Source organism: Cervus canadensis, chromosome 10, assembly GCF_019320065.1.
Source record: "Cervus canadensis isolate Bull #8, Minnesota chromosome 10, ASM1932006v1, whole genome shotgun sequence".
In the NCBI taxonomy this organism is placed as follows: domain Eukaryota; kingdom Metazoa; phylum Chordata; class Mammalia; order Artiodactyla; family Cervidae; genus Cervus; species Cervus canadensis.
This window is the reverse complement of record NC_057395.1, coordinates 2,232,719-2,250,097: the sequence shown is the minus strand read 5'-3', so window position 1 is coordinate 2,250,097 and position 17,379 is coordinate 2,232,719. Positions and strand designations below refer to the sequence as shown.

General features: G+C 48.3%; 1 protein-coding gene across 3 annotated transcripts in view; it reads right to left on the bottom strand.

Moving 5' to 3' along the window:
- Positions 1 to 4,472: 4,472 nt before the first annotated feature.
- The window catches only part of CCNY (cyclin Y), a 106,545-nt gene continuing 93,638 nt past the window's right edge, over positions 4,473 to 17,379 (bottom strand). For 2 of the 3 annotated variants that reach the window (XM_043478423.1, XM_043478422.1), the window contains exons 6-10: positions 15,981 to 16,038; positions 15,766 to 15,885; positions 11,537 to 11,721; positions 7,943 to 8,105; positions 4,473 to 7,128 (exon numbers count right to left, since the gene is read on the bottom strand). In XM_043478423.1, coding sequence (XP_043334358.1) covers positions 7,012 to 7,128; positions 7,943 to 8,105; positions 11,537 to 11,721; positions 15,766 to 15,885; positions 15,981 to 16,038 — 643 coding nt within the window. In that variant the 3' untranslated portion in view covers positions 4,473 to 7,011. The remainder of the gene's footprint in view (positions 7,129 to 7,942; positions 8,106 to 11,536; positions 11,722 to 15,765; positions 15,886 to 15,980; positions 16,039 to 17,379) is intronic. The other variant, XM_043478424.1, reaches the window with a different exon arrangement.

Sequence of the window (17,379 nt, the reverse complement as noted above, 5' to 3'; positions counted from 1 at the left end):
TTTCCTTGTAAGTTGCAGATGCAAAGGGAAGGACCGGAAAGAATAATTTTGCCTGCACTGTTAGACCAGCACTGTGAGACCAGTAGATGTCAGCATAAGAACACAATCCTCCTGATTTCCGGTTCACCTAGATGAAAAGATTTGGTCCTGTTGCTCATACAAACAGGAGCAGCTGGGCCTTCCTCCCTCATCCAGATGCCTGCTTCTCCCTCTAGGGATGTGGCAGCTTTGTGGTCACTTGTGGAAGAATTACTTCATGCCCTTTGCAGAAGAATCACTTCGTGCCCTTGGAAGTCACCTGCCCCCAACTCCCATGCACATGAAAAGCCCCCACTCTTAGGATTTTTTGTCTACATTTCTAGAGTAGCATCTTGGATTTTGCACTTCAAGATCACTCTGATGTACCACCAGGGTTGAGAAGTGATGTCTGAAGGTGTAATAAAAAAGACATGCCTTTGCTTCTGGGCATACTTGTTTTATCTAAATGTGTCCCTGGATTTTACTGTTTTATGAAATGTATTTGTGGGTCTGTTGTCATTGATTCATTTATTAATGCATCTAGAATTTGAAGAGTCTGCTATGCCCCAGGAATTGGGCTAAGTGTATTTAAGGAGGGTACCCCTAGGTTTGGCAAGGGAGATAGTAAGAGACAAGTAATTTCAATATAAAGTGACACCTAGGATAGAGTTTACTCAGCAGTGAGGAGGAGTGAGGAGGAGCTCTTAACCTAGGGAACACAGGCATGGCACGACTGAAATATTGATGGGGAGGAGAGGGCAGGGGAGAGAGCCTGGACAGGCACGGGTGCCCTGTCCTTGGTGCTGACTCTCACTCTTGGCTAAGATAAAGAAGCTTTTCCTAATACCTGGCTTCTGATCATTTCTTTACTATCTGTCCCACTAATTCCAGACCAGATGAGGAAAAGGGGAGGAAAAAAATGAAGGAGCCCAAATGTAAACGCATTAAGGTTGTTATTGAAGAGACAGACACTGAGTTACTGACTTGGTGATGTGACGTTTGAGGGAGAAGGAAGCAGAGATTTAGAATAATTCCCAAGAAGGAAGTTTCTCCTCCGGAAAGGAGGAGAAAGCTCTCCAGTACTTTCTGCAGTGTTATACTTATGAAAGCAGAGGCTTTCTAGAAGTGTTAACAATGTGACATGAGTCCTGAAGTTCACCTCTAGGTGAAGGGGGGCTGAGAGGCATTCAGGCAGAGAAAGCATTATTAACAACAACAACAACAAAACAAACTTGTTTAAGGACCCACATGAAACTTAAAATAGTAAGAACACATAGTGTGATATGATATCACGATATACTGGTGAAGACGTAGCTGAGTTATGTCAAGGATGGTCTTGCACGCGCTCCTCATGAAGGTCGGCAAGGTGCTCTCTCCCTCTCCCTGAACGGCTCCCCCTGGGGCTCGTCCATGGAGACCGCCACTCAAAAGGTGCCTCACCCCATTACTCGGGCCACCTGCCTGCCTTCTTGACCCTGATGACGGTCTGAAATGTGCTCCTGACACAGTGACCTCCTGATTGTCTGCCCTACTGCCGCACGCACCTCGCCTGTCTTGTCCCTGGTGTCAGTAGACCCACAGACAATCCCTCACAGTTCCTGCTCCGTAAGTATTTGCTGAATGAATAATTGTGTGAGCTAAAGCGTTCATTCACGTCTACTCCTCACAAACGAACACCTGTGTTCTAGAGAATATTCTGGAATAGAAATTTTGTTTCCAGTTTTTGCTGTGTTAAGAGGCTGGCACTCTTTGCAGGATGCGGCCGAGAACCGTGGAAGGGAGCAAATACACACGAGGGATCCTAGAACGCTTCAGGATAGACTTCCCCAAATTGTTTTCCTAACACTGCAGGGGTGAGTAGATCTCTCGTTCTGAGCCTGGAGGCTGCTCCTGGAAATCTCAGAATAAGTGGTTCATAAGATAACTGAGTTTTAGAAGTGAAAGGATCTTAGGGTGATCCAGGGTCTGACCCATTTCTCTGCTCTAAAGATGAAGCTCCTGGAAGCCAGAAAAGTTCTAAGACTTGCTGGTCAGACCAAATGCCCAGTGTACCCTGGTGAATCCTCGCACGCGGGTGTCCTGATCCTGCAGAGTCTACTGTTTTACTTTACACTGTCCCCCAAATACTACACTTCTCTTTGGAGTGGACCCCAACTCTTCTGCACACAACCGCCGCCCCCCCCCTTCCCCCCACCGCCCCGGCCACACACACACAAAATGCAAGTCCTTTGCAGTAGACCCAAGAACTGGTGAGCAGAGGCAGATCTGAGAAGCCTGCAAGTGGCTGAGTTCCATGGAAGTGTCACAGGAGAAGGGGGGGAAGGAAGCCCTTCTCCTTCATGGTGGCCCCCAGAGCTTTGGGTCTGCAGGTCTAAGGAGGATAAGCATTATTTGGGAGTTAACCCAAGAGGCAGCACCCTTCTCAAGACAACCACTGGGGAGGATTCCTATACCCAACTTCTCTGTTGCAAGATTTTCATTATCCATCAATGTGGAAAAGAACCACAAGGTCCAGTAAAACCCAACTGGACAAGCTGAGGATTCAGTTGCATTAGGGCAAAGCTGGGGAGGAGGGACAGCAGCTGAATTCTAGATACCCACATCCTCCTCCTAAGAACGGCCCTATCTGCTGATGCCCACCCTTCTTCCACCCTGGCCCTGAAAGGGACAACTGATTTCCCTGGGGAAACTCACAGATGAGCTTGGACTTGTCTTTCAGTGGGTCCAGCCTTCCTACATACACACAGAGCAGCATCCAGCAATTGTAACGCAAGGATGGCTGAGCAGTGTGAGTTTAGCAAAAGCGTGAGACAGGTGGAGAAAACACGAGCAAGTCAATCTCTTGCCAGTGAAGTTTGCTGAGTGATCCAGAAGGTGATGGAACCTGTCCAAGGTCACACAAGTTAACTTTGGGCAGACTGAAACCCGATGTTCTGTTACAATATAAATGAATGACATTAATATAAATGTTATGCCTAAGTTCTAGTTACATTTAATATTTTTGCCCATAATGGCAGTTGTTTTGGAATGCCATTCTTTTATCCTGCATTCTATTTAAACAAAGCTCTTTAAGGAATAAAGTTCTCTACCCAGACCAAGTCCCTAAAGGACACAGGCTCCTCCACAATTCTTCCTGCAAAGACCTACGATGGGCATTGTGGGCACCAGGACCACCCAGTCTGACCCACGGCCCAGACTCACAGCGATGCAGACAACGCCTCCCATGACCCTTTCAAAGCAGAGATGAACATTTCTTATGGAAAATGACACAACTGAACTTGAGCAGCTCCAGACATGCAAAGTTAGTGAGAAACCTACCAGGAAGAAGTGGAAGGAAGCTGCTACCCCACTCTAGTCTGAGTCTAGCAGCTTGGTGACTGCAAGCCCCTGCTCACCTCCCTACTGCGGATGGGGCCGCTGGCCCCTGCAGGACGATTTGTTTCCAGTGCAGTGGGGCTAGGAAGGCTTGGCGTTCAGGACCCTCCAGTCATGAACCGAAGGCAGTTGTGTGCGGGGCCTTCCTTGTAATTCACAGAGCTTAAAATATGAGTTCCAAATTAATCCTTCAGTATCCTGTTCCCATTTCACTTGAGGGTATGTTCCCTACTTCCTTCTCTTTTTCAACAAGGGCAGGGAAGGGCTCCTGTGGCTGGCCTTTCAGACAGCCTGTGTTGCCACAGTCCACCCACTGGGAGTCTTGAGATGTTTGATTCTAGTGAAGTCAAAGTGGATGAAGAAGATCCAGTCCTTCTGAGGATCACTTAACACCTACAGAACCCATAATACTCTCCACTGCTTTTCATCATGTAGAAAAGAACTGGTTCACTCAGCATCCTCAAAACCGGTTCAATTCTATCTCAATGTCATATTCAAAAAAAGCAGCAAGAAGGCAAGCACTATTTGGTCTGTTTATTTAACACTTAGTAAGTACCTACAATGAACCAGGAATTGTTTAAAATTTTCAAAGCTGTAAATATGGCCCCAGGTGAGAGGTTACCAAAAGTAGCCTGGAAGGATCAAAATCACTCACTCCGCAAATTCTGCTCTGCAGCTCGGCCCAAGCATCTAAACCCCCAGACCCAAGGGAAAGCCCGGGGCGGAGATGGTCTTGCCAAAGACCAAGAGGAGCAGCTTGGGGGTGGTGTGGGTGGGCCACCCGGGAGAGGGGCCAGGTGACGGCCCCAGCGGGTGCATTTAAGGCACAGCGATGTCTGGGATCTTGGCAGGACCTCCCATCTTGCGCTCCAGTTGGTTTTAAATCCCTGACTTTTTTGCCTTTTCCCAGTTTAAAAGAAAAAAAAGGGTAAAACAAAAAGGGAAAGTTCATTGGCATACTTATTCTCCCAAATGACCTTAAGTCAAATCTAAACTTAAAGGCATTAAATTGTGTGGTTTTCTTCACCCTTCATTAATGATGAAAACTGCCCGTTCAAAAACTACACTAAGACAATGTATTCCTAAATAGCAATTCGGCTTTAATTGTAGGGCATGAACCACCTTGCAAACAAATTACATCACCATGATTTATCAATAGGTACTGTATTGGGTGTTGTCGGGCTTTTTTTTTTTTTTTTTTTGCAAACTTAGAACAAACCAGAGAACGTAATGTCTTCTTCATCATGTAGAAAAATAAACCCAACCTAAATTATCTTCATGTCAAGGGAACCATTCTGCAAAAGTAAAACTGAAATCTACACTTACAGCAGAGTTTTAAAAATCCTTAGTGCAAGAAACATAACCAATTAATACAGATTGATGCTCAGGAATATGGAAAATTTTCCTATACAGAGGTAGAATCCAGTGCACAAGGCTAAAACAATATTCAATAGTCTAAACAAGACTGAGTCAGGTTTTACGGAATCCACTTTAAGTTAGCAGACTGTATGTACATACATACAATAAATAGACTATACAATTTTTTAAAGTAGTTTAATAAACTCCACAAAATAATAGCAGATGCATTGAAATATTTACATAATTCAATTTTCAAATCTCTCATTCAAATAAAAGGGATAAAAATAAGATGTCTGCTTGAAAGGCAGCAAAACCTCTTTCCTGAAATGGATCGGTAAAGTAACATACTCTACATGGGAGGAACTAATTTATTTGAGAGGTATTCATAGTCGGCTAAGAAAATATGTCCCTTTTTAAGCTATATAGTTTAGGGAATATAAAATGGTATTTTCTACATTTTGGGGGGTCTCTATTTCATGTTCTAAATCCAAATCTTACTTGAAGAGAGCAGCTGATTTTGGAACCCATATGGAGTATATTGATACACAGTTACAATGGAAAGATAATTAACTTTTCATATTCCGCTTGTTTGCTTTTGAAAGTTTAAGCCAGAAAGAATCTGACAGTGTTTCTGGCCCACACAGTTGGGTTTACACATGCTACAAACCTCAGGGCCATCTGACTAGCACTGGGCTTCGTGTTCTTGGGCTGCTTGGGTGCTTCTGAGTCCCTCCCACTGACGAAGCATGTCTCCTCAGGGCAGGCATGTCTGGGGAGCAGGTGTATGAGTTCAGGGCACAAGACAAATAACATAAGATTCCAGAGTTTTCCAAGCTCACACAAGAGGGTGGTAAAACACAGATTTATCTACTGCCATTTGCCTCAAAGACCTGATGAAGGAAAAACTTAGAAACCTCTGTTATTGTAACCCGTGAAAATGTGCAAACCCCAAAGCACTGTATGCTTCACTGACCCAGATTCTTACACTTAACTGTGAGGTTCTGTCATTAACCCTTAATTTTCCTTGCTATAAAAGCTTTTCATCTAGCCCATAAGGAAATGAAGAATAGTCAGAAATGAAAAAAGATGGTCATAATTAATGACGCATAAACCTTCACAGTTTTAGTTTCATATAACTTCACTAAGCACCCACAATGAAAATGCAAGTCGAGTTTTTTATTCAATCATTCTGTGAAAAATACCTCAGTAAATAGGAACATTTTGCCCTTCAGTGATCTTCCATGTGAATACCCACCCCCACCCCCTTTTTTTTTTAATTTTAGATTTTTAAAAAATTTTTATACAAATAGACTAACTTTGATTTGAAGTAAACATATAAAAGTTGAGAGGAATATTGCTTGCACAATGGACGTGGAAGTAGAGGAGTGGGGTGGGCAGGGCGAGGACGGGGCTGCCCCTTGGGGCAGGCAGAGAGAGAGACCACCGCAGGATCAGAAGGCACAAGCACCCAAGTGATCTAGAATGTTCCTGGGGGAGGAGCTGGGGGAAGGGAGTCGTCTGGTTCAGCACTACAGTCAAGTTGATTCCGCCACTGTGGAGAAAACCGTCTAGGATAAAGGTGCGCAGAGACGTGACAAGTGCTCCCCCTGGAGAGCAAGAAAGCTCAGAAGACAGCTCGCAGGAGTGGTGCAGAGAGAAACAGCCAGTGCTATTTATTTGGATGTCTGTGCCATGGTGGGTACAAACTATATTCTCTGCTCTGTGGGACCAAAACCAAAACAGAATAAAACAAACAAAAATCCCCCCCAAATCCCCGAGAAGCAGCAAGAAGGAATGCAAGAAGTCTTAACGGGACATACTGATCCGGGTGGGGTGGTGAACGCGGCACGCGCCTTTAATGCGCATCCAACTTTGTCACCTACGCCGGGCTCTCCTGTCGGGTTGGTTCGGTTACTGACCGACGGGGACTTAGGAACCAGGTCAAGCCGCTCTCCCTGCCTCTATGCGACTTCCCGTCCCTTCCCTGCCTCCTCCAGGGTTAGAGTCTTTTTCCTCCACGAAGGAAGCGCTGACCCGGGGCTGGGAAGGCATGGATGGGATCCCATGGCACCGACTTCATGTCCTCGGAGCCCTGCTGCATGTGCACGCAGCCTGGAGGCGCTCATCAAGGCAGCCTGGCGGAGCTATGAATTAAAAAGAAAAGGAGAGGAAACAAAACAAAACCACCCCACGTCTGTCTTTTCTCGAACTAAAGGAGAAACTGAGGGATGGCACGGCCTCCGGCAGGGACGCCCACGGTTAGGAGATGATGGCCGGGGACCACCTGGGCAGAGTCAGATTGTCAGCACTCGCTGACCGCTTCCTCGTGGGTCTTCGCAGGTCCTTGTACTTGTCCTCGCAGAGGCGGGAGATGGCCTGAGGGGCAGAGAGAGACACTCAGATCAGCCCCGGGCCGGCACCCTGGCCACACCTCCATCCTCGACACTGAGGACGCTCGGGATGAAGGTGCTGAGGGCCCCGCACCTCCCCTGGAAGACGGCTCTGACCTGTGAGCCTTCTCCTCCCCACACCTGCAGCCGCCAAAAGTCAGGTGGGAAGAGCCCAGTGCAAGTGCAAAGCCGAGCTGTACCTAAGACACAGTGTCACAGCTTCACAATGACGGCCCTAAACCCAGGTCAAGACCAACCCGGCTGGCTGGAGCTCTGACTAGGCTGTGGAGAAAACACTTTAAAAAATGAAAAACAAAAGCAAGTGCTCGGGCCTGGTGCACTGGGAAGACTCAGAGGGATTGGGTAGAGAGGGAGGTGGGAGGAGGGATCGGGATGGGGAATACATGTAAATCCATGGCTGATTCATGTCAATGTATGACAAAACCCACTACAATACTGTAAAGTAATTAGCCTCCAACTAATAAATTAAAAAAATAAAAAAAATAAAAGCAGACTCAAACCTTTATGGACTGCCAATCATAGGGTCATCTGGTATCTTTTCCCTTATAAAAGTGCATGCTGGTTTAAAACAGGGGCTTTAAAAAACTTATTTGATTTAAAAAACAGAATCAATGCACATTAAATAAAAACCAGTACTGAGACGGTTATTGGTATGAGGTTGTACCAATGCAATCCAGGTCATCTGGCCCTTATTTTACGATGACTGGCAGTGGCAGGAACCGGCCTGAGCACAGAGCTCTGCCGCAGGAGCGCACGCGCGGGACGCCGGCGCCTCTTACCTCCAGCTTGTGGGCCCTCTCTCTGCTCAGGGGCTCCAAGGGGAAGCTCAGGTTGTTGGCTTCCGCCAGAGAACGAAGATCAAAATAATACTTGGCATAAACACTGGAAGGAACGTTGATGTTGAACTGGAGCAATTCAAGGAACTGTCGCTCTAGCTCGTTCCTGCAGAGGAAGACAGAAATGCACAGCTTGGCCACTGTCCCCACCGTGGATGGCCCAGGCAGGCTGCCGGACACAGAGGCCACAAGACCGCACCCTCCAGGGAGAAGAGCCATCTCTCCAGCAGCCTGCTTGGACGCAGAGTTGCCATCTCACCACCAAATCGGCAATAAAAGCCAAGCCCATCTGATCCAGTGCCGGGAAGGATGAGGCCTGATGAACTGGGATGATCAGTACCAGGAAGTGCTTCAGGGTGACCCCAACACTGAGACCAAGTGCACGTGTGTGTGCACACACATACGCATGCAGCAGGCTCCGGCCTCACCTCACCGCAGGAGCCATCAAACAGGGGGCAGAAGACACAGTTAGAAGCTGTCAAACAGAGTCCAGTGAGATTGGACTCTGCCTAGAGGACAGGCCTCTGAGACCCAGAGGATCACCTTGCTGGGAGGGAAAGGTGGGGAAGCGATGAGCAGCTTCCTCAGGACCATGAGAGAGGAGGGAGGAGACCACCAGTCTCAGCATGCACCCAGCCACCCACCCTGACCCTAACCCTAACCCATCACCTGCAGGGTCTGTGAGGACCCACAGCTGGGCCACCCCATCTGATTTGACAGGTCTGGGTGGGTCCAAGAACATGCATCTCTAATATGCTCCTGCTGCTGAGCCTGCCCTCCTGCTGAAAACCTGGATAACAGCGCCTGGTCCATAAAGGAGCCAACCCACTTATAGCTGGATGAAGGCCAGAACACACTGTAAAATGTCCCCCATCAGCAGGCCTACCTCTTGGTAGTCACTGCCGGGGGAGAAGCATCCTCAGGGACAGGTCTGTCTGTCAGCACTGGTCCTGGGCCAGACTCTCAGCTCTAGGCCACCCCCCGGGGCAGCACTCTGGACTCACTTCTGTCCTTTATCACAGTCTCCCCTTCTCCTCTCCTCCGAGCCAGAAATCCTGACATCTGACTGCCGCCTGGCCCCAGCACAGCACCTGACACACAGCTGGTGCTCAATAATTACTGTTATTAATTATTGAATGGAGCGGACCAAGCTCAGCCTGGGTGGAGGAATCAGGGAAAGCTTCCTGGAAGTGACAGCTGAGCTAAGTCTGGGAGGCAGTAGTGGCTGGTTCCCTGACAGCAGCTCCCAGGCTGCTGAGAAACCTCAGCAAGTTGTTATCAAAGGCCTGAGTGCTTTGGAGGGAAAGACCAAGACACTGAATTCAGTTCATCTAATCAGAGGGGCTGCTTCCATGCAGCTTTGAGAAAGGAGTTAAGCCCCAAATGTATATGTTATGTCAAAATTTACACTTCTAATGACTTTTATTTATGCCTGCTTTAAGTCAGACTTAGGAGATCATCCTGTGAAATACAAGAATCCAGGTAGGATCTTAACAAGACTTGGGAGCTGCCTGTGGACACACTGCCACCTAGTGGCCAAGTGGTGCAACTGCAGACCCCATGCTCCAATGCCAGGAAGAAAACCAGTGGGAGAGCCAGGAAGCTATTCCCACCCCAGATGGTATCTAGACACCACTGCCTTTTGTTGAGGGTATAACCAGGATTAAAGTTGAGAGGAATCTGGTTTCCAACAAGGTGGCAGTTTCCCCAGGTTCCTTAAGGGAAAAACAGCCTTTCTGAATATTTATTTTTTAAATGTTCCTGCTTAAGTTTTGGGGGAAAATAAAGATTTTAGAGTGGCTGTGTTTTCAAACTTGGGCAGTATTTAGAAAATAAAAATAATTCCCCAACTTTGAATTTCCAAACGATAGCAGTACCTCCTCCAGGGACATCTGACAGCTTGTTATATGATAAATCATCAGAAAACTAACAGTGATGCAGAGGGAATGAGTTTGATGGATTTGCTACTCTCAAGGGTGTGTGTTTGTGTGTGTGTGTGTGTGTGTGCATTTAGTTGCTCAGTCGTATCTGACTCTCTGCATCCCCATGAACTTTAGCCCGCCTGGCTCCTTGTCTATGGGATTCTCCAGGTAAGAATACTAGAGTGGGCTGCCATTTCCTTCTCCAGGGAATCTTCCGCAGGACATCGAACCTGAGTCTTTCTCGTCTCCTGCACTGGAAGGTGGATTCTTTACCATTAGCACCACCTGGGAAGCCTAATTACCAGTAAATAGTTCTGATGTAAAACTTTATAATAAATAAATTCAAGCCAATAAACAAAAAACATTTCAGAAGGTCATCACTGTAAAGAAACCCAGTTGAACTGATGCCACTTAGCAACTTCTGAATGGGGCTCTCCAATGCAGGAAAGAGAGTTGTTTTCATCACCTCATGGCCTATCGACTTTTCTAGAAAAATGAGCCCACTTTAAAGACCAGCTACTGAGCGGCAATCCCACTCCTGGGCACAAACTCCAAAGAACAGAGAGCAGGGCTTCAGGCAGGAATTTGCACACTCATGTTCACGTTTACAGCAGAGTTACTCACAGCAGCCAAAAGGTGGAAGCGACCAACTTATGGTCTGGATGACAATTCTCTTAATAACTGTTTTCCGCTTGAAATAAAATCAAGACTTAAAATTTTTTTAAAAATTTTCTTTTTCTTGATATCAAAAACTTCGTATTTTTCTTACTTTTTAAGGATAAAGAATGACAGATGCAGGAAGGAGTCTTACTGGTCTGTAGTAGGAAAAGGCTCTGTGGCAAAAGATACAAGAACATAAACAAGTGTCCCCAGGGCAGCAAAAAGGGGGATGCCCAGCCAGCCAGCAACTGGAGGAAGGGGACAGGCTGGGGAGGAGCACTCAGTGGTCACAGGGTCCAGGGACACGGATGGGGGCTGGGACACAGTGGAACCTCCTCTAGCAAGAGGTGCCTCGAGGACGCCGGACAAACAAGATGAGAAAAATGTAAGAATTGGGTCAGCAATGCAGAAGTTCATCCTGATTGTTTCCAAAGCAGCTCCTTTCGTCCTGACCCCACTTCCTGTACACCCAGCCCCAGGGACCCCGGACCCCGGGCTGCAGGTGAACCCAGGACGGTGCCCTGAGAGAGAAGCGGCCCAATCAGGACACACAGGAGGGCCCTGAGAGATGGAGAGTTCATGTGAAGCCAACTGAACTTGCAACACGCGACAAAAGCAGCGAAACTCTCTCTGAAACTGAAGCGGCGGGGCGCATTTCAGCCCATCTGCTGCCTGTCGTCAGCCTGCAGTGGGTACACTGTGGGGATGAACCCCACCGCAGACGGGGAGCAGGAAGGTAAAGGAAGGTTTCCTGGGACATGGTTTCAGAGACTAGACTCACAAGCCAGGAAGCGTAACCAGTACCTGTCTGGGACCCACAGGACGAGACGTACGGGTTTTTGTAAATCCTGCCCGCAGCCGTGTCCTTGCTCGGCCAGCTCACAACAGACACACAGTCACGGTCACTCACTCCACGCCGTGCACGTCCACACGGGGCCGCCCTGCCCACACTCACATGTCTTCCACCGTGATGTCCTTCAGGATCTGGCAGTAGTCCACGTTCCACACCGCCTGGTCGTCCCACACCTTGGAGGCCAGCAGGATGGCCCCCAGAACAATCCGCTTCCAGTTCGCCGGACAGATGTCAATCTCTGCGTATGTGAGGAGCCGTTCCAGGTACACCTGGAAGACACGAGCACACTGGCCCCCTTCATCCCTAAACCACAGGCAGAGGCAGGGTCAGGGCTCCCTCCCAAACCACAGCAGCCCCCCGATGGCCTCTACAGCCAGCCTGTGCGGCCTGCGGTCTGTGAACGGCGGCCCAGGCAAGGAAGCCCCAGGGAGGCTGAGCGGGGCCACCAGCTTGTCTGCCTCTGCCGCTCAACAGGCGCTCTCTGCCTCTTAAGATAGGGGTCGGCACTAACTGTCTGCTAAGTCAATAAACAGGCGAATGATGGTTCTTTTGCTTAAAAAGTTTTCACTCTGCTTCCACTGCTTTACTAATGAAAAGTCAATTCTTTCCATCTTAAAAAGCAGGATTTTTATGGCTGATCTCAGATACCAGGTACTCAGACCGGATGAGGGGCACAGTATGAAAGACAAAAATCATGAGAAAGAAACTACCAATGTAACCACAAAGACAAAATAGCCATACCCAATGAGCTGCCAAGAGGCCCTGGTGATCAAACAGGAAGCTATCACGTCCACCTTACTGCCCCACCCTGGTCCGTGGCTGCATTTCTCCCCTGGCAGAGCAGCTGCCCTCCTCCGGTCTCTCCCCCAAGGAAGCCACAGTCCCCTGAGGACCACACCTGGGCCTCACTCCCACCGTGTGCCCAGCATCCAGCATGGGGCTGGGTCAGGGAGTGGCCCCCGCGTGCTGGCCTCAGGGACACAGGACGCTGCGGGGAGGACGAGCTCTGGGTGTGGAATGCGGCTACAGGAGAGCAGGTCTAGGGAGGCCTGAGTGGATGAGATGCCCACAGCAATGGCATTCAGGAAGGAGCCGCGGTCAGAGGCAGGTGGGAAACTCAGGCCCTGGATTGAGAGACAGGTGCGCGGGGAATGGGGGGTCAGAGGAGACCGCACGGGGAAGAGCCCACTCAGGGGTGCTTAGCACAGAACATCTGAGAGGCCTTCACAGAGGCCTCTGAGGTCATGACACGTGCCTGCCAACCGTACTCTACGGACCTTCGGGGCACTCCAAATGTCTCTCAGGGACAGAATACCACTGGGCTGTGACAACCACTGGTGAAAAAAAGTAGGTCACTCAGCAGAGTTCAATCATCTTTTCCATTGTTCATATTTTAGTTTTTAATGGCATTTATTACAATCAAGGTGCAGGAAGAGTAAGCTAATGTTTTAGATCATTATTTTTGTGTGAAAACTGAAATTCTTCAGTGAGAGATCCAGGCCAGGCCGAGTGGAATTTTAATTGGACACCGACCTCAGGAGCCCAGACTATGTATGTTACAAAGGTTGATGACTAACTCTTCTCATTCCACCAAGAAAAGAATTTTTAAAAACGTGCCACAAAACTGTACTAAGAGCAGAAAACTGAGGCTGGATCTAACTCCAGATTTTTTGAAACAATCATTATCAACACTCTTCAACCAGATCCCTAAGACGCTATTTTTTTTATATAAATGAGCTATGTAAATCTCTCCAAGCTCCCCAATGAAATAGCTTCTCACTGACTCAGTACAAAAAGAAGGCTACTCAGTTTTCTTCTTACTTAACCACAGTAGATAGATATTAATAGGCACACTAGGTAATATTTAAGATGTTAGGGAAACACGCATCTATCACATCTGATATTCCACTAAGATGAACTAGAGAAATTAGATATGGTAACACACTCCATTACCGAGGGGAAGCAGATGTTATGTTTGAGGAGAAGGAATTCATAATAAGCACCACACAATAGCATGTAATTTAGCAGAACTTGCTAAGAAAGCTATATTCAATGGTCAGCTATAATTTCTTTAGTAAACTCCCACTTGGATATTTTAATTTTCTGCCAAGTAAAATAATATACGATTGATTTTTTCTGAACACCATTCCCTATACCATTGCTAATAGGACACTGCTGCTCAATTAAATTTTCAGATTTAATTTCATCAGAAGGACCATCCTGAGAGTCTCTAGAAAATACAGGTTAGTGAGCACTTACAGAGCGTTCAGGTGACTGTACAAAATAAAGCTGTTCAAAGGCATGGTGTGGGGGAGGAGGGGAGGGAGAAAGTGCAAACTCACAGACTCCAGGGTACACGGGGCCACACTTCCGAGGATGCTGGGTTTCCCTGTCCATCACAGACAGCAGCACTGGGTTCATTCACTGTAGACTCTTACCCACAGCTGAGCTGACTGTGGGCTTCCCCAGCGCTTCCTATTTGCTAATATTTGAGGAAGCTGGATTCCTCACTGGACTGTATCTGAACAACACTTCTGACCTCGGTAGAAATCACTAATGTGCCCTAAAAAGGGGGTCTCTGGGGTCAGAATGGATAGATTCCACAGGTGGCCTCTTCACCAGAGCATCGGCCTGAGAGGCACTTTGGGGCCGAGTGACAGTCCTCAAGGCCGCCGGGGGGAACCAGCTGGGCTGGCAAGCCTGGTGCTCCCGGTCACACGCAGCAGCAAGTGGCTGACGGCCCTGCCTCCCACAGGCGGGCAGCGGGGCAGACCTAACTGCGGTCCTCCCTGCCTCCCCCGGGCAACGGGCCAGGCCACCAAGGGAAGGCCCAGGAGAAAGGCAGAGAGGGATGCAGCCCGCCAGCTCTAGCCCAGACCTGCTGTGAAGGGTTGTTGCAAACCTGGAGAGACGGGTGGGACCATCACACACAGGGCTCACTCGGAACACACAGTTGGCTGCCTGGGCCAACCAAGCAGACCCTGGAGGATCAAAAATCAGTCTGCAGAGCTGTGCCTGTTAGGAGGGCCCCTGACGCTGCCCACCGTCAGCTGTAGCTAGAGACGCTCATCTCCCGATAAGCCCCAGCCACCTTGTCCCAGGACAAGGGAAGATTTCAGCAGCTCCCACGACTGACAAACACACACCACTCCCACAGCACTCCCAAGACAAACTAACCACCCACGTCTGCTCGGAGACAGGGGAACACACTCTACACATCCTTAACAGAAGTCTCTGCAGAAACTACGTCTTTCACAGGACACGAAGCTTCTTCACACTGATAAATCCAAACTCGAAGGTGCCACAGGGCAAAGTCAAGTCACCATTTTCTTCAGAATGGAAGGTAAAAAACCCCACCACATTGCATCTTGGAGCAGGAGCTTCAAAATAAATCTTTCCTTAGGGCGTCAATTTAAGTACTCATTATCTGATTTTCTTCCCCTTCTTCCCCCTTTGTCACTATCTCCCTTCATCAAAATGTCAACCCTGCCGCCTGGAGGGTGTTTTTTGAGGATCTGACATCCTTTGGAGGAACAAAGCTGAGCCATAAATATGCTTCTCAGTCATGACCTCAGGGTCTATCAGCCGCCACATAGCCGGAGGAAGACTCGCTGGGTGTCTGTTCACCTGTCAGGGGGCAAGTTCCACGAGAGAAGGAATGCACAAGCAAACAGGTCACTGTGCCGTCAGCTGAGAACACGGGGCTCTCAGTGTGGTGGAGATGTGGATGGTCCTCACACTCGTCGTCACACCACAGGGCCTCTTCTCAGGGACCTGCAACAGGCCACGGGGCAGCCCACGCCCTGGCGGAGCCCATTTCTTATCTGAGTGGTTCACAGTGTGAAAGGTCAGTGACAGCGGCTGCTGTCAAAGCTACTTCCCCAATGACATCGGAGCTAAATCATCTGTCCCTAAGGTTTTAAGAATCTAAGTAAGGCTACAGGTTCTTAACTTGAGTCAATGTGCATATTATGTCCATCCTGTCTCTGAGTATCTTACAGACATATATTTACACAAAAATCACAGAAGACAAGACAGCAGTTACAGCAGTCCAGAAACCTGGACATCACTGAGGCGGCCTTGGTCCTTCTCAGCGCTGTGGGCCCTGGGTCCCACTCACCTGCTTGGGTCGTTTCAGCGTTCCTGCTTCTGAGTGTGATCTGACAAGGGGCGTTAGGTGGGCCTGCGGAACAGACCACACACCCTCTTTTGGGAGATCCAGTGGCTACTCTGGATAAAAGACAACCCCGAGGTGGCGCTGGGCTCCCAGTCTGCAGTGGACATCCCCGCCTGCACCCCGCTCGTGGCCACGTCACCCTGCGGGCACTCACCAGGGTGACGATGGCACACTCTGCAGTCAGCTGAGCGGCACTGAACAGCGTCCGCACAAACCGGTAGATCTGCTTCTGCTCCGGGTTGTGTTTGTCGTAATCTGGTGGCACTTCGGATTTCTGGGGAGGGAGACATTCTCAATGACTAGCCGCCCCACAGGACCTGCCACAGAAACATGGCTGGACCACACCCTGGGGCCCAAGGGGAGGGTTACCGAGAGAGGGTGAAGGTTTTCATCGAAAATATCCAAGAGCATCCTTCCATCTGGGTCCCTGGGGAGGAAAGTAACAGAAAATGGAGTTTCCCTTCTGTAACAGAGTGCCAGTCAAAATGAAAACAAAATATGTTCTGATTCAACTGTTATTTCAAGAAACAGAGGCAGTACTGTTAAGAGATGCTACTGATTACTTCATGAATTATAATCTGTTTTTCTTGGGGACAATACTTAATCACTTTCGAATAGTCCATAAAATAAAGATTATGAACCCCATTTAATAAAGTAAAAATCAAAGATTTTCATTTCTTGAGTTTTCAAATGCACCAAATCTAAATTTCTTTAACATCTTGTTTCTGAGCAAAGTTTGACGGATCTGTTTAAACCATCACTATGTTGTGGTCAACACAAAAGAAGTCTGAGGATAAGAATGAACACGCCGTATGTCCTGGAGATTAGTCTGAAATTCTCATAGCATGAGGCTTAACCACTTCACTAATGAGGGGCTTCACGACTATACTTTTAAAAAATAACTTTAATAAAGTTTATGTATTTTTCTTTGGCTGTGCTGGGTCTTCGCTGCTGCATGGGGTTTTCTCTAGCTGCTGTGCTTGGGCGTCTCGTTGCAGAGCACAGCCTCTCGGCACATGGGCTTCAGCAGTGACGGCTCATGTGCTCAGCGGTGGCGGCTCCTGGGCTCCAGAGCACAGGCTCAGTAGTTGTGGCGCATGCGCTTAGCCGCTCTGCAGCATGCGAAATCGTCCTGGATCAGGGATCAAACTTGTGTCTCCTGCACTGGCAGGCGGATTCTTTACCACTGAGCCATCAGGGAAGCCCCACGACTCAATACTGAGAAACAACAGGGGGCATGTAGAAGAGTGTACCTGGCTGTCACCAAGCCGGTACCTGCACAGGCCCATTAAAGGGGCAGCTCCCTCTGTGAACACAGACAGAGGGGGCGCTGGGCTCTGGGGGGGGCCACACCCCGCTAGTGACGGCTCTGCTTCCACCAAGCTTATGTCATTTGAGTGTTGTCTAAAAAATTTCTTTGGAAACCGCTGCTCTGGTAACAGCATGTAACATTCCAACATCAGTTAGGCTCGCAATTATTAGAAGCTGCAGATCTGTCTCTGACATGCACCCTCGTGGCACACACCACAGTGTCTGCTCTATGACTTACTGTCTGCAAAAAGACGAAAGAGAACTGGCAGAACAGGTAACTTCTTATATGATTTTTCCATGATTCCGGGTTTCAATTCACTTCTAAAATTAACTGAAATGTCTCCCATCAGAGAGGATTTCTGCCACCTTAAAAGAGTTTATGACTAACTTTACAACAAAACTGTTTCTACTGAATTGAAACTATAAACTTCTTTTTCATGTGAAAGCTGCACACAGA